This window comes from Lingula anatina, chromosome 1 (genome assembly GCF_051362555.1).
Source record: "Lingula anatina isolate TDL-2025a chromosome 1, LinAna3.0, whole genome shotgun sequence".
In the NCBI taxonomy this organism is placed as follows: domain Eukaryota; kingdom Metazoa; phylum Brachiopoda; class Lingulata; order Lingulida; family Lingulidae; genus Lingula; species Lingula anatina.
This window is the reverse complement of record NC_141767.1, coordinates 61,328,253-61,353,850: the sequence shown is the minus strand read 5'-3', so window position 1 is coordinate 61,353,850 and position 25,598 is coordinate 61,328,253. Positions and strand designations below refer to the sequence as shown.

Genomic DNA, 25,598 nt, shown 5'->3' with positions numbered 1-25,598 from the left:
GAACCTACCTTTGTTTGATGGGCTAATGTTTCTTGCATTTTTGACAGTTCAGTCATTTTTTCTGTAAGGATATGCTGATTTCTTTGTGCTCTTTCTTCAGCCATTTCTGCTGCCCTTTCTGCATCCCTTGCCCTCTGTTCAAGTAACTTCAAATATTCATCATCAGTCTGAAAAATAAACGAGTGTGGATCTATAATATAAAACAGTGCAGCATTATTTCACAATTTTTTGCACAAATTGCCAAAATTACACCATTCATAAACCTAAGAAAAAGACCTGTGCATTTTTTCTGATGATAAAATACTCAATCAACCTACCTTGCCAGAATGCACAGATAACGAAAGGTTGCTCAAGTTTGGAGTAGAAGTGCTTAAACTTGGACTTCCACTGCCACCTGCAAGTTTGAGAGAGGTATTCTCGTTTCTGAGATGTTTTACTTTGTCCTGCAAATGGCGCAGTAATCGTATAGTACTGGCATCTTCAAAGGCTGGAGACTTGCTACCAGGACTGGGGCTTGGGGTTGATGACTAGAACAAACAAAGTACTTCAATGGATTGATTTAAATGATGACTGTAATAACATAATGTAAAATATAACAAAAATAAGTTAACAAATTTACCCTATCCATTACACCCTTGCATGATGTGTTCCTACCAAATGAGTTAAAGATTTAAAGATATTACTCCACCGACTGAATGCAATTACAGACAGCCCAGAAAGAGCACTGTTTGTCCATTTTCAACAACTGGTTTCTTTGATCAATTTTGCAATAACCAAAATGCTTTATGAACATAGAGAACATGACATGAAATGGATGTTGATACAAATAAACCACGATAAATTAGGGTAAATATGTAAATAATAAGAGAACTTACAAAAGAGAGTCTCCTCACTTCTTCTTCAAGCTTATCTATTTGTTTTTGTTGCTCAGTGTTTTTCCTCTGCATTTTCTTATAATCTTTCAGTCTCCTACAGTCGAAAATGTTATATCAGGGAAAGCAAAACCAATGACATAATGGCATTATATTTCAAATTTACAATAATTCAGGAACAAAATAGGATTTTCTTTTATCAGATGAAATAGGATTCTACTTGTGAATCTTAAAAACTATTAATAACTATTGGCAATGTCCATGACTTAAAGTTATCTTTCCAGTTAAACTACATATATAATCTACGTTTCAAGCAGTGTTAATCGTTACACAACACAAAATCAATTGTACAGACTTAATTAAATGTGAAATCATATCTATTTAAGCTGTTTTCATATAAATTTTATAATATCTGTTAAATCTAACTACAAAAGTAAAGATACTAAAAGTTGTGCAGATTTTTCTGCATAACTATCTTTTTAAAATTCAGTGCAGTGTAAGAAATGTCACAAAAACTACAATGCTACGATAATGATTTTATCAAAAAGAGTGCATATCTACAATCTACTTCCCACCATGAACCTTGAAAGTATATATTTTACCTGAAAATGTTCTGGGAGAAAAATACTCAAGTAAGTAAGAAATGAATCCCATGCTTCACATGCAAATCACCCAATCACATGCAATTTATTACTGGCAATGATTAATTATCATAAACTTCCAATCAAATAAACTTTGGTTATTTCAATTCAATCGATATTTTTTTTTTTTACTTTTCCAGCTCTTTATTCAACTCTTCTTCAAACTTCCTAGCTAATTTGTCTGCCGTTTCTTCCTTCCAAGCATTCATATTGTGCTGGATTTCTTGTAATTCTTTATCCTTAGTGCTCAAAAGTTGACGCAGAGCATTATCTTTCCCTAAGGATGCCTGTAATTGGCTAATTTCATCCATGTGTTCCTACAATCAGAGGTGCAACAAAAATGCTTATAGCCCCATAATAAACAAGCAAACCTCAACAAAATCCAGCTGGCAAGAGAAGCTTTCATGTAGTACGTTTTCCTTTATTTTTCTCTTTTCTTTCTACGGTATATTTTCCATCTTTCCCTTTTTTATATTTCTTTTGTAACATACAATATCAGGTCAAACAAAGCCATGAAAGCAGCCCTTCCAGTCACTCTGTCCAAGCAACACCTCATGACACAGAAGACAGGACACACGGAAAGACAATTCACACAATTCAAATACGAAAGTGTATTCAAAAACTGTAATGAAACTCATAAGCACAGCTTCCTTACTGGTCTTTCTTAAGACTGTCATATAGCTCACTGATGTCTTGCATGTGTTCCTGAAGAAAAGCACGAGAATATTCACAAAGCTGCCAACTTGGCAAACTCAATAGCAAGCAGCTAATAACTATCATTATGTGTAAGTAGTTTGTTAATCTAGAATAAAGATACTAGTAAAATATACAGTTTGCCATTAATGGAAAAAATTAAAATGATGATTAAAAAGTATGAATGAGAGAATGAGGACAAGACTCAAGCAAATTAAGCACACTGACTTTTTGTATCTGAGCTACTGTTGTTGTATTAAACAATTTAATTAGAATGACAGCCACATAATTGTTAGAACACATTTTTTTAATAAATCTAGATCTATATAAAAATTATGTATAAGCAAAACTGAGCACATCATGCAATGACACGTACAAAGAACAAAAGACAAAACAAAGCAGATCCTGTGCAACTATAATTTATTGTGGAATAAAGCACATAAAAAGTAAATATACCATATTAGAGAAAACATAAAAATTTAGAAGCAATCAAGTTAAAATGGTTGCGACAATGTGTAATAACACTGTCAGATATAAATGGCCAATTTTTTATAAATTTCTGAAGTTTTCAAAAGTATGTTACAGTTTTAGGTTGTAGTATAACGGTAGCTATAAGGATAATATGTCTAATGGATAAAAAAATAAAATAAGATTTATTATATGAAAAATAATAAAATAATAGGAACGGTTATTTTCAGTGTTTTTGTTTAAAAGAACACGAGAAGGAATAATTCTGATGTTAGAAGCAAATCACACTGCTCATAAGCACAAACATTTGGCAACAATATCAAATCAAACATTAAGATGTTTAAAAACAACAAAAACAAAGCCAGACATTTTCAAATAATTATGCAATTACAGTTCTCATTAAATGAGGAATTCAAACAACACAGTGTTGAAAAGCAGTAATTCACACAAGGTATTCAAGTAACAACATGCAAGAACTCATGATTGTATTCACACTATCTTTTCTTGACTTTTTGAAATATATTCGCAAGGGAATGAGCAAAACATGCACATACCTGAATCAAGCCTTCTCTCAGAGTTTCCAGTTCCATCTCTTTTTCACGTTGTAAATTTTGTTTTAGTCTTTCAATTTCTTCAAGCTTAAATAGTAAAATAAATATTATATATACTTTATACTAAGTATGTTGCTCTTTAACTACTTTAATACGATTTATTAATTTAGAATAATATCCAATTTATTAAGTTGCACACACACAAACACACACACTTCAGTTGAAGATAATTGTGTCAAAGTTACCTGCTGATGCTGGCTTCTAGAAGAGGCTGACTTAAGGGTGTCAAGTTCTTGTTTCAATTCTTCTACATGGTTTCTCAATTCTTCATTAGTCGCTCTCAAGTTTGCCTGAAAGGCAAAATAGATAAATTACATTGGTGGTATTTAATAAGGGCCAATTTCAAACTTTCTTTTTCAGTCTTAAATCACTCAAATTATAATAAATTATTTTAATTTCAAATGCAAAAGCAACAATCGTATAACCTGGTTTGCAATCTTACCAAAGCTGCTGATGTTGGTGATTTGGAAGGGCTGCTATATGTCACGGAGTTTTTATTTACTGACTTGTTTGGTGTTTTCATACTATTCTCCAACTTGAAACTGCAAAAAAAGAAGTTTTCAACCAGTGACGTCTTCTATATAATTGCAAACTTTCCATAAATTAAAAATTGTGAAGTTAAATTGTCCATAAGATGAAGTACAAAGGTGCAACTCCAAAGCCATCACTAAGAAATTGATGTAGTTGATCATAAATAATTTAAATATGATCATATAATAGACATAAGGCAAAATATACCACTGAGATTTTCCAGAAAACAATTCAAAATTACTTCTCACCTCCACTATTGTATTCTAAAAGCAAGGATCCGAGTAATCACGAAATGAACATTTCAACTGCAACTGACTTTCACTATTCAGTTAACAACAAGGGACCATTCCCATAATTATTTGGATCGATCTTTCTCCCTGGGGAGTCTCACTAAATTGCTATCAAACTAACCAGCTTAAACATCTGTCACACCTAGTGAAACTGTTAGGGGTAATTATTTACCCCTAGCTGATTCGGTAGGCATGATAGACATGTTAAGCCTCTTGATCTGATAGCAATTTAGTGTGAACCCCCAGGGAGTTAGGTTGATCCATTTGGATCCATCAAAGTATGGAAACCTAGTGATAGTTTCTGGAAACCTACCTGGATAAATTAACAGTCCTTGGAGTTAATCCCAAGAGATCTGCAGCTCTTCTGCACTCTTCGTTAATTTCAAATATCACTGTTTTCTCAGTTCTCTCTGAGTGAGTAGAACTTTCACGCTCCTTCTGTAAAGCCATCTGCCTGTCCAGCCTTAGTGTGCGTAGCTCTTCCTCCTGTTTTTTAATTGTTTCTTTCAAAGTCTCTACTTCTCTCATTTTTTCCTAGTATATCAACACAACAAAAATTAAATAATATAACAAGTCTACAGAGTACATTTCAAATAGCAAAACTACATTTATGTATTACATTATTCATATGTTAATACATTGTCATCAGTGAGAAAAAGACAGGTTTGCTGTAACCAAAAAGAATGTAAAGAATGTGAAACTGTCATATTGAAATCTTCATTCTCTGCCAATGTCTATAATTGTTATGCCAGCTATTACTCTTTCAAACATATCCTTGACTTGTTCCAATTTGCTTTGCTGTTCTTGCTTGGCTTCCTCCTTCGCTTGACTGATGGCTGTCAGCTTGTCTTTGTATGCTTGGTAAGCCTGGCGCTTCTCCTCCTCCAACTCCTAGAGGTGAAGAACAAAAGAGGCTGAGCTCAAATAATTTATATTTATTTAAAAAGAAAAAGAAAACAATGCATGAAACCTTTCGGATGAACTCATATAGCTATCATGATATGCATTTATTGTCAGTAACATAAACATGAAGCCACACCAACTAATAACATGAGTCTATCTGATCAATACTACCCACAGTCACATAGTAGACCATGTAGACTGTATTGAGTTAATAGACTAGCTAGGGCAAAACACACATTTTCAGAAATGTCCTTAGCACTTAGTCACGTAAAATATCTGTCTAAATAACTGATTTCCCGAAAAAGTTAATGGTAGCTAAACACATCACAGGCTATTCAATTTGGTCTTTTCTCAAATTTTAAATGTGGCTATGTTATACAGTTGAGTACACAGTTCTATTCAACACCACAAAAAGCTCAAAATGGTGTTTACACTAACTGCTTTTAAAATGTTAATAGTTTCTTTACCCAGGCAATTCTAAATGCCTAAAAAGATTCTATTTGATTAAAGGGGTTTCTTTGTGAAGGTAGAGCACTCTAATTTGTGTATTTCATAGCATATACAAAGCAGGGGGCAAATATGGGAAGCAGTAAGCAGGTGACTTTGAAAAATGCTTTTATGAAATTCATATGTTAGTCTCAATAAACATATTGAATATTTTCATAAAATCATTTTACTTTTATTAATATCTTTTAATGGTAAAAAAGCACAGCTGAGGGATTAACATATTTGACAAAATGGCTTACTTCTGTTCAGGGATTTTTATAATTTTCACTTTAATTACTTTTCATAGCCAAGTATAAGACTGCCTGTGTGCAACATGTTATTAAATCTTCTACTCAAATCTCAGTATGTGTATACTTAAAAAATTACTCACCACATGAACAGAGTAAACCAGATCATTAACATTCATCTCTGGTCCATCAGGTTTCATAGACATCTACAGTATAACCAATGTCTACCCAAATTACCATGCTGAATATTACAATTTTCAGTAACCTTGTCATATACTTTCATCAGATTAAGTTGGATTTCTCTATCAAGTAAACATCCCATGTTTCCCACAGAGACATAACAACCTTTAAGACTCCAGCTTTCAATCTTGCTCTGTTGTTTTTTGGAATTGGACCAAAGTTATGTCAACTCCAAAGTTTTATCGCAGAAAAATCAATAGCGGTCTTAGTTACTGTATATCTAAATCTGCAGCCAAATCTCATTACTACCTCTTAACTGTAGACATATACACCTTGCTCATATGAGCTTCAAATCTATATGGAAAATATCTAAGATGAAATTTTATGATCATTTACACAAATTTCTCCGCTTTATCCCATATACTAGCATATATATATATATATATGCCCCTGTGATTATAGGAAAGGTTGAAATTTATGTGCATAATACTTCACATCCATCTATTTGACTAACATTTTAAACAAACAGTACAATCTGATAACAAGCCTGTTATTACCAAAGCATTGTGTGCTTTTGGATTGTTCATAATTGGATCAATTCATCTTATGCCACTGCATCAATAAAAGCAATAAATGATTTTATTGTGATATTGGTTTTAGTCAAAATTGAGGACAAGTGCCGCAATTAACAAAAAAATCGGACTTGATTAAAATAAAAATCTGAATTTCAATTTCTACTTTATAAATCTGACGTTCCAGATGTGAACAAATTATCTTTGACACATAGGTGTACATCTATATATTTTATAATTTGATTTAGTTCTGCCTTCATGTGTTTAAAATAATTTAAGTTACTAACCTAACAACCATTCCTACAGTGATCAAAGTAGTTCCTGACATGCTTATCAGCTCATTGGAGCATACATGCAATCAAAGTGCCATTTAATACCCTAATCTCACAGTTGCCAGGTTATGTGGAATTCAAATTGCAATTCCAAAATTCAAATGGGCTCATCAGTAATAGATTTCCAATTCTGCACTGTTAAAATTAAATTCCTTCTGTGTCATAAAGCTGGTATCTTGACAAGTCACCATAGATCAAAAGATTTACCATCACATTGACAGATTTTCATTTTTCCACTGGGTGTTACTAAATATAAGATGGAATAACAGTACAGCCTGACTGGATTTTTTTATTCAACTTCTAGGCATTATCTCAATTTAAAACAGGTTTGTTTTGCATTTTCCAGCAGTAACTGTTATCAAAAATAAAAGGATTCTTAAATGGAAGTTGTTTGTTTAAGAAAAACAATTCAAAGCCATTTTGTCAAATGTGAGTAAAAAACTCTAATATAATGCATTTACTTACATCTTTCAGCTGTTCAAGTTTATCAGCCAATAAACTGTTTTGGCTTTTTTCATTTTCCAGTTCATCTTTTAGCTTACTGGTTACCCTGGACGTCTCCTCTTGGAGCTGACTCAGTTCACGTTTTAGTAACCTTTCTTTTTCCTTATCCCAGTTTTCACGTTCTTTAGCAATGGCATTCTGTATCTAGAATAAGTGTGCAGTAACATTTATTTGTGCTCTGATAACACATATATGAACTTAAATCATGTAAGTTGTTAAAATTAAATAGTTAAAACACCTGCTTTTTTGGTAAACCCTGCCTCAAGATATCAGAGATGGTGACTTACAGCAGTGTGAGTTCCGTCAAAAAGTAATGTCTTAAAAGTAACAGCTTACAGTTCATCTACGGATGCTACTACTATTTTTCTCATTGTGCAAACATACCTGATCCTGAGCCTCACGTCTAAGTTTTTCCCCAAGTTTCCTAGTAGCTTCCTCCTGCTGGAGAAGTCTTTCACGTACCATGAGCAGTTCCTCATCTTTAGCCTTCAGAGAGAGAGAAAATAAAGAAAGTATAAAGCAACTGCTCCAGATACAGCTCTAAAATGTTCTACAACCACATAAAATAATGCTTTATAAATGATAAGTTGCATCTCCTCATTGAACATATTGGACAACAAACCAATTAGTGCAAATATCTTACCCAGAGTGCATTCTTATGATCAGTAACTTGTTGCAGAAGTCTTTCTTCCAGCTGCTTCGATTTATCCTTGTGTTCAGCCAATAATGTTTTTCTCTGATTTTCTAATGCATCCAGCTTATCTTGTTCTGCAGCTTTCTTAGCATCTGCCAGCAGTTTCTCCTAGAGAGTGAAAATATACAATTTTTTATAAACAAAGAGTGTATGTCAACTGCAATTTGCATAATATATAGTTTAAATATTGCTAGAATGAAATGGTACTCTTTTTATATGAAATATCATCTAGTCCACATCTGAGTATACACTAGACCCTATCTTAGTTGTTGATATTAGTTATTCAGCCTGAAAAGCATGCTTGCCTTGTCTCCTATCCTAACCCAACTTGTAGAAGCCATAGGTACTCTAACAAGCACTTGCAGTGGTAATGTTACTAAACATAGTCAGCATCAACAAGTCTGGCAGGTGTCAGGGCTTGATTAAAATTTTTGCAGAAAAAAGCACCCTGTACCACACTAACACAGCTCTTTACCCAATATTATTCTACCCTCAAATATTTCAATGTGACTTATTAAACTAAGCAACAAACAAAGTTCACTAAACAAGCATTTCTATTAATATGCAAATGAATAAGACCAATGGAGCCTATAACCATAAACAACTAGCTGGGCTGTATTGCATTATTTGTTTACCTTCAACTGTCCAGGCTACAGGTATATTGTTTTCATAAGAAAGGACTTCTTTGTTAATTTTCCATGACATATACATGTTTAAAGATGTAATGCAGAAAAAGAAATATTTCCATTACCATATTATTTTTTCTGCTTTGATTAATGTAAAATGTTTGAATCTATTATACAACACTATAACTGTAATAATATAAACAATATGAAGCCCATTATCAATACTTTCTATAACTGGTCAAAAATATCAATATCTCAAACTGGTACTGTACCTTGACAGTGCATCGATAGCAAAGGGTTGAAAAACAGACATTTTTCATAAGACTTACCTTTTCTTTTTTCAACTGTTTTATTACTTTTTGATTTTCCTCAATGACGCTGTCTTTGATTTCTGTGTCCTGACACATCTCTTGTTCAAGTTCAATGACTTGGTCCCTATATAAAATCAAATGGTGGATTTGTTTGATCTGTTGAAGTAAATGATAATCCACTACACTACACTGCTAAGCTGGGGTAGTGCTAACACTCACCATTTTTGCCAAATGCTAAAAATGACTTAAATTGGCTAAACAAAATAGGGTAGATTTGATTTATTTAGTCAAATTTAAACCATTTGGAGAAAAAAGTGATGAAAAAGTAGTGATTTGGCTAAGTGCAAAAAAATTCCTAGCACTACTCCAGCTACATGATAATACAGAATATTTAGAAAGTTAATTAAGAGATAAATGTTTTAAAATGTACACTTAGAGGTTTTCTCTGAAGTATTTTTCATTAAATTAAATTTCCTTAATTAGAATATAAAATGCTCACCTAATATTTTGATAGATTTAAATACAACAAGTTGTTCTACTTTAAATGATAACTAAAACATTTCCCCTTTTTTCATCACATCTGCAATTGCTACGGGCAGGAAGAGACTTTCCATATACTGCCTTCTTTGTCCTTTCTTGGAATTAAATGCAAGCCACCTACCTGAGTTTGAGGTTTAGTTCATCTTTGTGATTGATTTCTTCTTGTAAACTGTTACATTTTTCACGTTCCAGTTTCAGTAATTCCTTCAGCTCAGCTAGTTGAACTGTGGTCTGTTTTTTCAGCTCAAGCATGTCATTTTGCATCCTCTCACGAAGATGTTCATATTCTGCAGATTTTTCCTATCAGGAAAAGTATCATTACAACAGGTTTCTGATAAAAATGTGAATCGGTTCGTTGCTATTGGAAAAAAAACTCAAATTGAAAGTCCATATTTGAATATTAATCCATTTAAAATTGTGCCAAGCCAAATCAGTTGTGTTAATCACCTGCACAAAAGTGTGTTTACCACCACTATAAAGTGGTCTAATCTAGGAGCAATTCACTATCACGCCTAAAACATTGGCATATCTAAAACAATTAACGTAACATATACCTTGATCACCATATTCTTTTCCTTGTCAATATCCCTGAACCTATTTTGTAGTTTCTCCAACTGTTGGTCTAGATTTTCCTTGGCAGCCTGCAGCTCTTCCAGCTGATTCTTAGTTGCTTCCACTTCCTACATTTTTAAAGCATATACATTACAGGTAAAAGGTACATGGAAGTGCACATGAACAGAAACTGAATTAAATTTTAAATGTTACATATTTCCACATATAGTTTAGAAAAATAAAATGTGCTAAAATATCAATACCAATTATTATATGAAAAAATCCAATTAAATATTTATTTCAGTCAAAATGCAAGTAACTGAGATATGTACTCTGTTGGTTTGTTCATTACAGTATAACTGTTGATATGAGAGCTTGCTGTAATTTTAATTTGTGAATGTCTGTCTTCTGTAAACTTCCCTATAGATCAACCATGCAAACTAAGAGACACTATAGTATCTAGTAATCCTATAATAATTAGTTATTGAAACTGTGTGACTGCTGGTAACTGTGTAAGACCAGGCGATAATATTTCACCTGCAAACAGAACTACATATAAAAGAACTACATACAAAACATATTGAAGATTGCCTTCGTTATGTATGGATGTATCAAAAAAATCACAATATGATTCCTTGGTAAATCTATTTCTATATTTTAAGTGAGTTTGCCATATATATGCACTTAATAAGAAGTCATATAACAATTCATTAGTAAGAGTGTTCTACATTGTTCTATATATCAAGTACTAATTTATCTAAAAAAAAAAAACAACAAAATACAAATAAAAGCTCAAACCTCTTCCAGTTCCTCTTCTTTTTCACGTGCCCTTTTCTGTTCATGGAAAAGTTCTTCTTTGGTTGCATCCAGTTGTTTTTCAAGTTCATCTCTTTCCAGTTCAGCAGCATGGCCTTCTCGGAGTTTCTTTTTCAGCTCTACGTGCTCTTTCAAAAGCTCAGAGAGCTAATGTAGGAGGATAAAAGAAGTGACTTGAGTAAGAAGATTAAGTAGATATTGATTTGTCAAGTTCATGTGAAAGCAGTTTTCAGATACAAGAAACAAAGATGAATACTAATGAAGCAAAATAACTTAAATGGTGCACAGGAGATACTGACATTCTATCTACGAACATGAGAATATACAATATGCACAAATTAATTGATATTTCTTAAAGGAATGTATGAGATATATATTAACAGTAGACATTATAACTATTCCTTCAAAATGCTAATAGTGTCTCCATAAAGAAAACTGGCTTCTACCTATTAGTGAATACATACCTCATCTCTCGGCATACTTAAAGTGTCTGCATTCCTTAGATCATCATGCATGGCATCTATTTTGGCTTCAAGTTCTTTAGCTTTCCGTCTTTTCTTGGCCAGATCTTCTGTGATGTGCTCTAACTCCTTGATTGATTTATCTCTTTTAAATTCTGCCAGCATCAGCTCAGATCTGTAGTGAATATAGGCATTCAGGTATAAACTATTGCTTCCAGGTACTATTCATTCATTGTTATATTTTCATTACATGCTTAGGATCTTTAATAAATAAGTGTTTCTCCCTATTTATCACAAAATTTAACTTTATCCGAGTGACAAAGGTTTTTTGTCATTATTTAATACATAACTATAATTCTAATAACAAGACTAAGCCTGTTTACCGCACATCTTCAGCTTTAGTCCTGTTTTCTTTAGTGAGTTTCTCTATGTGTTTTACATCTGCTCTGCCTTTTTTCAGAGTGTCCTGAACTGTCTTCAACTCTTGCTCTAGTGCCTGTAATACATGTGAACTAGTTCTGTAGAGAAACACATTTTTTCAACAAAGAACTGGAAAGAGAATACATTTTGAAATACTAACAGGATAGTGAAAATGTGAACAATAAATCAACATTTAAATTAAAGATATGAACTGGGTGGCATGAAAATATTTATCTAATGCTATTTTGACCTTAGTTTTCTGCGGCATTGCAGTTATGCATGTGCAGAGCAATATAATAGGTTTTGAAAAAAAATACCTGCTTCTCATCCCAAGTTTGGTGAAGACTTCTTGTCAATTCCTTTAATTCATTACTTCTAGCTTGAAACACTTTCCCACTTGTCTGGAAACAAAACCCAAACAAATCATTATAAATAACAGAATATGATATAATAATGAGATAAAAAATAAACTTTTTCACCTTCTAGAAAACAAGGAATTGACAGACACAACACCCTCGAATAGTATGTAGTAGTTATTGGACCTGGTTAACACTTTCATTCCAACAATGTATTCTTTTGAAGATAAAAATGACAGTTGACAATGCAGTTGGAAAAATTTAACTGAAAGAAATTCAGTAGCAAAAGTCAGGGATGAGTCCTCACTGAAAAAGTAGGAAAATTGGCAGGGGGTCCAGAGTACACGATTCATAAGAATAACCCAAATGACCATGAAAAAGTCATAATTCTGACAAAAGTCGGAAAAGTCAGTGAAAAGTGTTCATGCAGCTACAGGCATTATCTATTGTAAATGCAAGCCTTGCTAATGGTCCATATAGGTTTCTAGAACACACATCATCTGAGTTAATTGGTACATAAACCAAGGTTTCCTAGTTGTTTTTCAATTAGTGTAATGCATTTCATGCTATAATTCATCATCCTATGCGGGTTGATTCCAAGCCACACAATAACAGTAATGGCAAGTATTTAGTGCCATATCTGATGCATTAGACAGTCACTATAATTAGATAGCATTTCGTGTTTCCTTGCCTCACGGTTTTAAAGTGTCCTGTATCTACAGCAGAGTTAAAAATTATGCTGTAAATATTTCTGACGCTTTTTTTATTGAAAAAATAATATACAGATATCTTTCAATATCCATTTCAAGTAAAAAAAACCAAAAAAAAAAAAACAAAAAAAAACAATGGTTATAATGCAATTGATATTTATGGATTAGTATAGTCTCATACCTTTGGTGTAATGGCAGAGATATCAGGGCTCCTGGTCCTATTTGCATGAGTAGTTTTTGGGGTTGATATCATTTGTCCTTTTCTCTCCACTTCCATCTCATGCATAATACGTAAGGATTCCCTTTCAATCTCCAGTGCCTCTGCAGCAACATCATCATCAATTTCTTCATCATCTTCAAGAGTTTTATTTATCTTTGTTTTTGTTTTAATACCATGGGGACCTACTCTGTAAGATGAAAGAGGAAATATCATTACAGAAAATGATTAAAAAATAATATTTTTGAAAAACTACATAGGATCCTTACATTTTAATTCAAAATTGCAAAAATACAAGCTTAAATAAACATGACAAACAAATGATGAAAAATCATATGTTCAGCTTATTTTTATTTTTTTGTTTTTTTTTTCATTTTACAAAACTGAGTTTTTTGTTTTGTTTTTTTGTAGTAAGTTGTGCTTTCGTTGTTTTGCTCTCAATTAACAGTTAAACAGAAACCATTGTGACACCACTGAAGACAATACAAGGACAGATTGACAGATGAGAGAGGAAAGAGAGAGAGAGAGGGAGGGAGGGGGAGAAGTAGTTTGAATCAGTTATAACTGCTCTTTAAGACATAACCAATAAATCATTTTACATCAAAAATCCTAAATTCAATCTTCAAAAGCAATCACCCTAGGTGAACAGTATGTGGCACAAATGATATGATAAAGCAATTACGAACAATGGCATGTTCTAGTTAAACATAAGTACACCCAATTTAATATATCACAACAGTCTTACTCATTCTTGGCAATATAATAGGCGTTTTATATACACAACATACACAAGAAAAAATCCACAATTGAAAAACATTAAAAGGCTTCTTTATTCCACATTTCATACAAATTGCAACTCTTAGATGTTTACATTTATCATGCATATATTGAATATTGACAATATATATTCAGACAAGACAAGTTACTGTAGATGTAACAACATCAATTGAAGACAGAACATGAAATAAACATTTTAACAGACATGCAAGTATGTAGCACAATCCATACAAAAATACATACAATTGACACAATGATAACAATGTTGCAATTAAGCAACCAGAAATCACAGACTAAAAGTCAATTTTTACAAGGAAAAGAGCTGTGCATATACCTAACTGATAAAATTGTGCTGTTTACACAAGTTGATTTCTACAATTATCTACCAGTGTGGCCATGCAGCCACTAACCTGTCATCTTCTGGCCAACATTGATTACTGGAATCTGATCCATTCTTGTCTGCAGATTTGCTCTTCACCATTTCCCAACCACAGGTGTTGCCATCAACTGCTTTTATATCTTCAGCATAGTTATAACTGCTGTTCCCTGAGGGTATCTTTTGTTTTGTGGCATCAAAAGCACTTCCCGGGTAATCATTAGGTTGCAGAGAGCTAATTCCCAGTAATTCCTGCCACTTTGCAGAGTCACTTGTATTTTGTTGGTTGTTTGAATTCCTTGGAGCATCCCAACAAGGAGCCCCTGATGCCGCAAGTGCCATGCAGCATGCAACATTTTCATAACACCGTTTGTTTTCGTCTGACATTTTGGAGGTTCCACCCACAAAATCAGAAATTGTACTGCAATCTTCACCACTGACATCTTCATTTCTATCAAATTCTTCATGTGGTGAACTACTAATTGGTCTAAATATAGAAGTGTTATCCTTAGAAACTGTTTCTGTACAAGCACTGTTAATCTTCAAGAGATCATAAAGTGATGAAATATCCTCGCCTGAGGCACCCATTCCATGACTCCCTTTCTCTTCCAGCTCCTTGTAATTAGAAAAGAAACTGTCCAGCTCAGAAAAGTAATCATCCCTACTCCAGGTGCAACATGGCTCAGTACCTTCTTCTTCTTTACATCCACAACTGTTTTTATCTGGTAGCTCATAGCTATCATTTATCACCTTGCTTTCCACAATGTCATGACCATGGTCATATATCTCTTGTATAGGAATCAGAGTTGGATTAAAGTTTGATGCTGAAGAGCTTGTTTTGCTTGCAATTATATGCTGTGCACCACTTCCACTGGCATCCACTTCTTGAGGACATTTTGCCAGTAAATGTGTGGTAGATTCAGATACTGAGGAGTTGCTGTCTCTGGACATTCTTAAAAGTATATTGAAACTATCTACTTCTTCCACTGAGTGTGGCTGAGGGAGAGAAACACTGGTATCACTTAGGGGCATGGAGTCAATATGACTGGTCAAATCATTAAGTGTTTCTTCAACACTGCTGTCAATATCATTTCTCTCACTGTTGTCAATCTGCTGCCTCGATAAGCTTGCAACTATGCCATCACCAACATTTTGGGTAGTTTCTTCATCTAGATGAACGCTATTACTTGGCACATTGTTTGTATCTGCTTTCATGTATTCTCCTGCACTGCGGACTGCATCAGAGGCCTGAGCATTTCTCTCTACCATGGGGATATAATCTGATTCTTGCAATGATATACTACCTTCTTGTGAGATTTCCATAAGTCGTCTCACTGTGGCAGTCACTGTGTGGCTTGAGTAGTCTCGTGATATATCCCTCAAAAGCTGCTGTTTACTCTGGTCAGTCATTGGCAATGAGGCAAAAGTCTGGAACAGGTCAGTGGGTATTGAGGCAGAGAGATCATCTAGCTCTGAAGAGTGATTATTCTCATTACTCCCTAGATGCATCTGTAGCTGTCTCCTAGTCTCAGAATTGACAGCTATAATCATCCTAAGAAAGTCTTTGTCATATTGGGTGTTTGATGTATGTCCAGGTTCTTCAAGAGCTTCTGATATTTGAGCTTCATTACTGTACTCAAAACACATCTGGCGCAGAATGCTTCCTCTCCTTGATCTCGTTGTGGAATGGTTGGTGGCAAATTTATCTTCGAAATCTGTGCAGCAAGTACTATTTGTTCCTACATCAGACATATACCCTGACATACTTCTCTGACACTCATCGTCTGAAACACTGACATGTTCAGAATCCTTGTCACTTTCTTCCTCATTAAAAACTTGATCATATGCTTCCAACCAACTTGCCACATTTTCTTTTGCTAGAGCACTTTTATCAATTAAAGAAGTACATGGATTATTGTCTGGTTCTTCTATGGTAGAAATGTGTTTATTTCTGCAATGATTCTGGGTCCCATCTTCCAAAGAGGTCATGTGAACAGCTGATTCTTGAGTTTCATCTTCTGGATTCATTTGGATGGAAACGCCTGGTCTGTCTTCAGAAAATGCTGACACAACTGACTCTTGTATTTCTTCTTCTGTCTTGACATTTTCTGCATTATTCAATAGACCTTTTACCCTTGATATTGTCAACTCTGATCTTCTGATGAGGTCTTCAATCTCTTTTGTACGTGGAATAGTTCTGGTAACCCTCTCTCTTTGAATTTTGCTATTTTTTTTACTCAGCCTGTTGATTGTTGTGTGCATCAACTCACTGTTTGAACTCGGGACAAAATATGCATTAGTTTTTTGGGGACTAAGACTGTCACTTTCCTCAAACTGGCAATTTTCTTTGGATATGCTCTCTGTTTGTGTAGAACATGACACATGTCTCATACTCAAAACAGCGGTTACAGGGCAAGCTGTTTTTTGTGTAACATCCTCCAATTTGTCTTCTACTTCATCAATGGCATTGACTGAAAAGTGCTGTTTTAGTGACCCATTTTCTGCTTCCAAACCTTTTTCTATACTCATTTGAGCAGCAATATTCTTTTTGACTATGTGTTCATTCATGCTGTCATCAACCTGGGTTGACTTGTCACATACCAGACAGAACATGCTGATGGTGGTCCCTCCATGATAAAGAGGGGACAAGGTACCATCACTTGCTTGCACACTTACAGCATTTTCAGATGTGCCAGGAAAATAAAAGCTATGGTGCCAGCTTCCTATCTTTGAATTGGGGCTCTGCTGATGGAAAAATGAGAGAGGGGAAAGCCTTTCCTTGGAGGTTTGTGTTTTACAGTTGGTAAAGTCTGACAGGTAGGGCTGTTCAGATGTGCCATTTTTACGGCTCTTTCTAGGAGACTGATTGACAGAATTGTTTATATTTGGGCTGTGCTTCTCGAGATTATCATCTTCGATAAACATAACATCACTGCTGGAGGAGCTTTTTTCTGAGTTACCATTGCCTTCATGTCTATTATCCAATTCCACTTCTATGACAGTAACAGGCGAGAAGCCCATTGGTGAATATGAAGAGAGAGAAGATGGAGATGGGCTTGGGGTTAATGTTGATGGATGCACCTCAAGAAGATGAATATGTTTGGCCTGGGCTGTGTCTGATGCAGTTCCATCATTTTCACCAAAACAAGAGCTAGTAGAAAATGGTAAACCATGCATTTGAGGAGATCTAGGAGGAACTATTATGGCAGGAACAGGTGGCTGATTCCCCATGGTCATAGGTTCTGAATTTTCTGACGAGAATTCTGAACTTGGTCCACTGCTGACTGAAGTACAGCTACTAGCACTTTTTACTGCAACTGTCGAATTAAATGTCACATCACTGAAGTTGAATGCAGCATTCCTATTGATGTGTTGTATTTCATAGTCATTGTCAGAGGATTCATCATAAGTAAGCCTGCTTTTGCTGCTGCAGAAGCTCATAGACTCTGATACTTCACTCGCATCAGTAGACCACTGAGATGAATTCCGGCCACTTTTTCCATACTCCTGATCCACATCAGATTTACTCAAAGATGAGGGGTCTCCATGATCCTTGTCTTTATCCACTTTAGAAGATCCCTGTTTCCCATTTGAACTACAAGAAAGACGCTCATCTTCCTCACTGAGGGTTTCTAAGAAAAGTGGTAATGATATTTCCCTTGAAATAGCAAACTGCTGACGTCTTGAATCAAGTTGATTTTGATCGCTAACTTCATGGGGGCTTGCTGTTTGAGATAACGACTCTTTCTGCTGCCAGGAATGGTAGTGTTCCGGTAGACTGACATTAGAGAGGTCTTTCTTGGGCAGCAGCCAGGGAACTTGACCAGTGATCTGACCACTGTATACTGAACCTATAGTTGCTGCTCTTCTAAACTTTGATCTACGCTTAACAAGGCTCTGCCTGTCCAAATGATGCAAACTACTATCTGGTGTATTTCGCCACAAAGGCGTGCTATGTCCTGTTCCAAAAGAAGGAATTCTTCTTCTGTGATAGTAAGATGGATCCTCTTCATACCTTTCATCTATCAGTTGTGCCAACTCATTCTCCAGGACAGATTGGGCCATTTGTTGCCTTGAATACATAATTTTCCCCAACCAGTCCTTTGCAAATCTCTCTGGTAAGAAACTCTGGCTGCTGGAAAACCCTAAACTGGCAAGAATGTCTTCTGCAGAATAACAGGAAGAGAAATTATGATAATGATCAAACCCAGGCATAGAGACCGAGGAAAAGGAACTGGATGAGCTGTCTGCACTAGTTTGTCTGGAAAGAGTTCTTAAGCTTGGACTGCTGGAACTACTTGCCTTGCTGACTTCCCTAGCTAAACGAGCATGCAAAGAACTCAGAGATGAAGCAGAAGATTCTTGCGATATACTAGAGCTTCTTCTGAAATCAACCAATTGTTCTAACAAGGTGCGGCTTTCTTTTCTTTTCTGGGTTTGCAATGGAGGAACCTCTTTCTGATCGCTGTCTCGGCGATGGTTAAACTGATATTTTGAAAATGGAAACTCCTCTTCATCCTCTGGTAATATCAAATCCCTAGAGCCACTTTTCCTATGTTGTCTTCCATTAGCTTCAGTCTGATAGCTGGCAACATTTTCCCTTGTAGGTGGTAGGTAAGATACACCTTCTTTACTATGCTTGGATTCAGGTTTCTCTGCACGCAATTTTTCGTTCTTAACATGCTCTAATCTTTGAATGAAATCCTGATGATTTCCAAAATCTAAACTTTCAACTTCTTCAAATGTTGTAGTTCTCTCAGCTTGTGGAAAAAATGATGGACATCCTTGGACAAATCTGGTCAAATCTTCCCATGAACCCTGTTGTTCGCAAGTGCTTTCTACATTTGATGATGATCTTGAAAGGGATCCGCTATTCACAACTGAGGAATTTGAAGAAAATCGGCCACCATAAAGACTCTCCACTTCCTCATATGAAGTTGTTTGTGTGCCATTACTAGATGAGTCTTGGTAAGTTCCATCAGAGGAAACAACAGAGGACTGAGAGCTATGGGCACCAACTCTTTCCTTGAATTGTAAGCTGTTTTAGAAATGGAATTGTGAATATATTGCAAATAAATATCATCACAACATCATGAACATAGCAACACTACTGAAAAGAAATAGGTTGCAAACGTGATGAATTTGTAGATATAATCTTTTGTGAAATTATTTATTTGAAATGCTAAGCACAGTCTGCTCCAAAAAAACATACATTTTATGTATCATACATGTACCTTTTTACATATGTCATAATTTATTGTAATTTTTGCAACAAGTCTACTCTCAGCTGTGCCATGTAGATTAGCTGATTAAATTTATAACCAAAACCCATTTATATTTGTGGTTCAAAATTTTCTTTTATGTAAGGCCATTTGAACATGTCTTAAATATTTGTGAAGATAAACTCTTTCAAAAAGCATACCACTTTTCTTTGAACTGAATCCAGAAAAAAGAAATATGGAATATTATTTGAGAATATGAAACGACACTTTTCCTATTTTTATTTGGCCAGTCCATGGATCATTAATTAAATAAATAGGCTTTTTTGAATGGAATACACATTGACAAGAGAAATAATTGCCCTTGGCTGTAGGTTTTCATTTTATGTCTTTGTAATGTCAAATCTGTGAGAAATCCCAAACCCATGCAATGGTAAATGCTATATCATCAAAATGCCAAAAGTGACATTTAGCAATTATGAAATAAGAGACGCTCCTCAAATACAAATAGTCTAAGAATAAAATATGATCTACTTCTGATGAATGCTGATGAACTAATCAATGCTGTGAGATACATGTATGTTAATACTGTGACATCTATATTAACATGGAAAAGATGATTAAAAACTCACGAAGATGAAATAATCAGAGCACTATGATCAACAAGCCAGTTTAAGCTAACAAACGTTAAGACAACCTGTCTCAGTTAAAATATTTGGAAAAGACTGCAGATCGATTAAATGCACCTATAATTAAGCACTGAATATGATATCAAGAAGTCTAAAGGGAAAGAACAAATGGCTTGTAATACACAATGTCAAAATTATTTTCAAAACAGCAAAGCTGTCAAATGTATAGACAAAAAGCAGAAAATATGATGCACAAAATAGGGAACTGTCAATTCTGATGCAATAATATGTGATGCTTAGAAGCAAAGTCAAAATCAAATTTTAATTATGCACAACAAGTAATACAGATGTAACTAAAATGTGTACTAGTGTAACGCTTTAGGCCCATGACAGTTCAAGTTTACACTTACTTTGAAAATGCCGGAATGAGTAAAATGAAAATTTCTGAAAAATTGCATAAATTCAAGAAAAAATGATAATCCAATCAAGCTGTTTTTCCAATTTGGGCTGTATGTCAATCCTAAGGATCATTCTTTTTAGTTACAAAATAATGTTTGTTTTTCATAAGATCTGTGGCAGTAGACAAAGAAAATGCAAATATGTGAAAAAATTTAAATTAAAAAAGCTGTATAAGCTCCAAAACATTAATAAATAAATAAATCAAAAAGACTGGTTTTCCAACTGAAGCTATAAAAAAGTTAATGATTTGTAAACAGAATGTGTTATTAGGCATAGGGAAAAAATCTCTTTACCTTCTTACCATTTTTACACAAAGGGCAAATAAAAACCTTTATCATCATAGACCAAAATTACATTTAAACAAGGCACCAAAGCTGTCAAATGTCCAGACATCAACAAAGAAAAATTATCCAATCAAGCTGGTTTGCCAATTTTAGCTGCATGTCAATTATTCTTTTAAGTAAGACAAAAGGTAACGGTTTTCTGGAAAAAAAAAACAGCCAACTTTTGAAAAAAATGTCTGTTGAACATGACCTATATTTTATGAATATTCAATATGTAAGTTTGAAGACAAAAAGTAAATTGTTTTTTTTATTGTATAACAGTAGGTAAAATATGCTGAAAAAATGCATATCTTTTGTAAAAATGGTCAAATAAGGCTGATTTTCAATCTTGACCTGAATTTCATAAATATTCATCAGTTCCATAAGTTTGAAGTCAAAAGGTACAATGGTTTTCATTTTATAGTATGAAACTGAAAGTGTATGAAACTTCACAAACAGGTGATGGCTATTATGTGCAGACACATCTGTGTCTGCACATAAAAAGTCTAATCACACCCAGTTTCAAACTTCACCTGCACTAACAACCGACCAGCAACTCCTGGTTTTAACCAAGACAGTTTTAAATGATACAGTACCCAAAGATCAACACTATCTAAAAAGCAGTAATTGGATCCTGCCCTGTTAAAAATAACCTTCATTTTAAAGCACTCATGAGTAGTCACTGTGAATATGGAAGCAAAATAGAAACAGCTCACCAGTTGTGGTAAGAATAAATGTAAATGACACCAGCTCCTACGACAGAGACAGACACAGCTACTGCTATTTATTGGTATAAGGCCCTAAATAGTTTAATCTACCATTTTAACCCAAGTTTTTCTTTCTTCAGTTACTGTTATTAGCTGAACTATTAAAAAGACATAAATGGCAAAAAAATCTTACATAAAAAAACATATCTTTTAATCTTCAATGTAAATTATTTTTATCACAGACGGAAATGGAAAAAGACTTTCATTAAATGGCTATCAAAATCAGCAATATCATTTCTGATACATTTCATGACATATAGGAGATGTTTAGTATGGTGAAAATCAAAGCATTCAACAGTCATAAATTTGTAAACATTTGTGCCTTATCACTGTAAATGAAAAGCTGTTTGTGGAGTAATCATTTATTCTTACCCTCTTGCATCAACTGATGTTTGATAACGCCTGCGTATATCATGGTATCGTTGTCTCCATAACCATGTGCTAGGTAAACGACTCCGTGGGTGTGCTTTTTTTCCACTTAAACTATACATTGTACACCATTAGATGACATTACAACACAAATGTAACTCTGCATCCTGTCTATATAAGCAAACTGGCGTCTTCCCTCAGGCAAAGAAATGTAAAATGTTAAGTTCAATTTAAGATAATGCAATGAACCTGCACTTTTTCCTTATATGTCATTACACATAACTCTCTTCCAATATGTCCATACATGATCACCCAAATTTTCCTTCAAAAACACTATCAAGATTCACATGCTTCTGACCTAATGACCAATCATAGTTCTTCACTGAGAATCAGATGACGTGTGCTGTTAGCTTAAAGCAATTATATTATCTGCTGTGGATCAGACAAGGCAAGCCAGTTGACCATGCTGTAGAAAATCACATATGTTGTTATTTTCCTGTATCCAAAACTGGATTATGTCATCAATTGGCTGTGAACTTCAAAAACACATTAATCTTCCATAGGGAGTTCATTCCAGAAATAATACTTATCTAAAATCTGTGTATAAGGGCATCTAAGTTCACATAATTGTCTCCGAGAAAGCCACATTAGGAATATGTTCTCTTCAACCTATATGAAGCCATACTAGCTTGAGTAATTTACACTTCCTCACCACATAGGTGCAAATGGATCATATTTGTCTAGCATGTAGAGTCACTAATTACTTATTGCAGGAGTCTAATATGATAACCAACACATATAGGTCTGTTACAAATTGCTTGCAAATAATGTAATAGAACCTAACTCATTACCATTAGGTAATCATTGCCATGTATCAATTGAAACCCATTTACACCACAGGTTACATAGTAGTTATATTACATAACTATCTTTCAATTGATGATTGATATACAAATTGAAAAAAAATAATAACAAAAATGACAAACAAAAGAAAAGAAGATTAAACTACCAAGCAATGCATTTTGTAATGTCCATATCATACAAATACACACACATGAATCACATATCACTTGTAAAAAAAAAAAAAAAAAAAAAAAAAAAAAAAAAAATATATATATATATATATATATATATATATATATATATATATATATAAAAGCTATTTTCCAAAGGAACCTGGCTGTCCCATATGACTCCACTGAACAAATTTAAAGTAAAATGAAAATATGGCACTTATGGGTCAAATATCAACAAAATAATAATAATAATAATAATACAATCAAGCTGATTTTAAAAAGAAGCCTGCCACTCAAATAATTTAAAGTACAACAAAGACATGATTTTGCATTTATAGTGTGAACAACAGATGTGTTGACAAGTGACAGCACAGACAAAGTAAACAGAATAATAGTGGTCATACACAAAAACATTTTCCCTTCTCAGAAATAATTTTCTAGGAATGCATTAAAGCTTCTATACACAGAAATGTGCTTGATTGTTCCTTAAATTTATTCAGATGTGCAGAGTTAATGCTATAAGTCATGTTAAGTACATCTACTGCAACTGCAATGCATGATAAAAATTTGACACTGATGCAACTGAATCATTCGCACATATAAATAGTGTGACATTTTGAAGAACACAGGATAGGTGAACCTTGGAATATATGTAGCAGGGCTGATAATTCATGTATCCATTTTTCAGAAATTTGATATGAAAACATTCTCCTAATGTCATACTTAGAAATTAATATTATTTCCAATACGGTATAAGTCATGATTATTATAATCAACTTAAAGTTTATACATCCTTTTAGCCCAACAAGATGTAATGTATGCCAAGAACTAGTGCCTACTTTGAATGACAAAACAAATTATATAGAATGTGTTAAATGATAAAACATTACTTATATTGGTGAGAATGCAGTGAGGCAGGCAAAGAGACAAGACAGACTTTGCAATGGATAAACTGATGCCAACTTAGTGAACTATTTAAACACCACCCCCACTGGTTACCTTATCCGATTTTATTCTCATGCTCTATACTTATGCATACACATGCCAACATTCAGTAATAACATATCTGTAACAGTAGGTATCCATTAAGAAGATTACAAAACCAATATATGATATAAAATGTAATCCTAAGCTTATCTGCATAGAAAAGGAATTTTATTGCCCCTTTACAGTACTTCTCAGATGATCTTATAAAATCTTTCTTTGAATATGTAGTTTCACTCTTCATAAACTCTGGAAATTATTTGACCAACCATAAACATGGATCCCAGAATCTGCAAACCATGTATATTTCAGTTTTTTCAGTACAATGGTTCATAAAATGGTTCACAGGTAATCAATATATATACAATATATACAATTTAAATTTACAATATATCATTAATCAATATATACAATTTAAATTTACAATATATATAAACTTAAATGTATATAAAGACATGTACAGCAATTTCCACTCATGTGAAGTAAATGAGAGTAATAGAAAATGCCCTTGGTTGAGATATACTTAAATTATATATGACAAAGTTCAGTAAACCAGGGTTGATATAAAATTCCACCAGGTCAACCTCCCAGGCAGGACCATTTCATGTTAAACATAATTAGCAACAGGCCCGTAGCCAGCAATTTCAGAGGGGGGGGGGTTCGTTTTCTGAAAAAGTGGACCTTTTACCATAAAATCCTCAAGTACATAGGTCAAATTTTACCCAGAGTGGACCTTTTCCCAGCAAAAAGGGTGGTTCTTTCGAACCCCCTGAACCCCCCCTGGCTACGAGCCTGAGCAATGATCAGTAAGATATAATTTACATGTAACAGCCCCAAGATGTTGGCATATAGTCTAATATTGCTGTTGCAAATATGATAAGACAACAGCACTTATTGCTTCTGATTCTTTGAGCAAAACAGAAGCCACATGGGATACATATAATCATGGTACTAATAAGCAAATAAACTATGAAATATTGTTGTTAACTACTGGATATATTCTATATCTCACAAAAATAAATTGTTTATATCATAAGAAACATCATTGCACGCCTTAAATTACCTTTCATGCCTTTTGAATGGACTCTTTTTCTTCTCTGGACTTAAGACATCTGCTATAAAGTCCATCTTGTTTGCCACAGTTGGAAGATGAGCTGAAGATCCTGGACTTAGGTTTTCTGTAAAAGCATAGCAAAGGTAACATACACTCAAAAATCATTTTAGGATACATGTCAGCCATCTATAAGCTCTAATAACAGGTGTACGTAGAGATCTCACATCATTACTCTGCAGTGACCAATAATCATACCACTATGAATAAAGGTTTTGTATTCAATCAAATAATAAAATCAGGTTGTTAGTGCAACAACGCTGCATTTTTCCTTGTTTAACAACAGAAGCACACTTGAATTGGTCAGCAACAATTTTGGTAAGAAATAGATGAGAGACCAAGGGCCTTTTCAGGAACAGAATAGGCCCTAAGGTTCAATGAATCAATTTCAGGTTTTCTGGGAGATAAAATTACTCTGCCCAGTACAATTATTAAAGTGACAAAGTGTAGGGTTTCAAACATTAGAAGTTAATATTTATCTTCAAACATACTTATCTTCAAACATAGGGAATACTTTATGATCATATTTTAACA

The 25,598-nt window shown here is 34.0% G+C and overlaps 2 protein-coding genes across 14 annotated transcripts in view; both read right to left on the bottom strand.

Annotated features, from left to right (window-relative positions):
* LOC106154407 (uncharacterized) overlaps window positions 1-25,598 on the bottom strand; it is a 55,602-nt gene that overhangs the window by 6,011 nt on the left and 23,993 nt on the right. For 9 of the 13 annotated variants that reach the window (XM_013528779.2, XM_087000131.1, XM_087000133.1 and 6 more), the window contains 22 exons: window positions 25,017-25,131; window positions 12,999-13,224; window positions 12,069-12,152; window positions 11,715-11,827; window positions 11,335-11,506; window positions 10,853-11,017; window positions 10,057-10,182; window positions 9,624-9,802; window positions 8,981-9,086; window positions 8,661-8,675; window positions 7,975-8,133; window positions 7,716-7,817; window positions 7,293-7,475; window positions 4,866-4,997; window positions 4,420-4,640; window positions 3,728-3,827; window positions 3,471-3,575; window positions 3,229-3,312; window positions 1,646-1,830; window positions 876-969; window positions 318-527; window positions 9-167 (listed from right to left, as the gene is read on the bottom strand). In XM_013528779.2, coding sequence (XP_013384233.2) covers window positions 9-167; window positions 318-527; window positions 876-969; window positions 1,646-1,830; window positions 3,229-3,312; window positions 3,471-3,575; window positions 3,728-3,827; window positions 4,420-4,640; window positions 4,866-4,997; window positions 7,293-7,475; window positions 7,716-7,817; window positions 7,975-8,133; window positions 8,661-8,675; window positions 8,981-9,086; window positions 9,624-9,802; window positions 10,057-10,182; window positions 10,853-11,017; window positions 11,335-11,506; window positions 11,715-11,827; window positions 12,069-12,152; window positions 12,999-13,224; window positions 25,017-25,131 — 3,035 coding nt within the window. Of the gene's footprint in view, window positions 1-8; window positions 168-317; window positions 528-875; window positions 1,831-2,168; window positions 2,219-3,228; window positions 3,313-3,470; window positions 3,576-3,727; window positions 3,828-4,419; window positions 4,641-4,865; window positions 4,998-7,292; window positions 7,476-7,715; window positions 7,818-7,974; window positions 8,134-8,660; window positions 8,676-8,980; window positions 9,087-9,623; window positions 9,803-10,056; window positions 10,183-10,852; window positions 11,018-11,334; window positions 11,507-11,714; window positions 11,828-12,068; window positions 12,153-12,998; window positions 13,225-25,016; window positions 25,132-25,598 lie in introns of those variants that run through there. The other 4 variants (XM_087000134.1, XM_087000132.1, XR_015331832.1 and 1 more) reach the window with 4 other exon arrangements.
* On the bottom strand, window positions 13,390-19,230 carry LOC147764851 (uncharacterized; the record flags this gene model as incomplete). Its single annotated transcript, XM_087000761.1, has 1 exon — window positions 13,390-19,230. A coding segment is annotated over one exon (5,037 nt), but the record flags the coding sequence as incomplete, so codon positions are not given.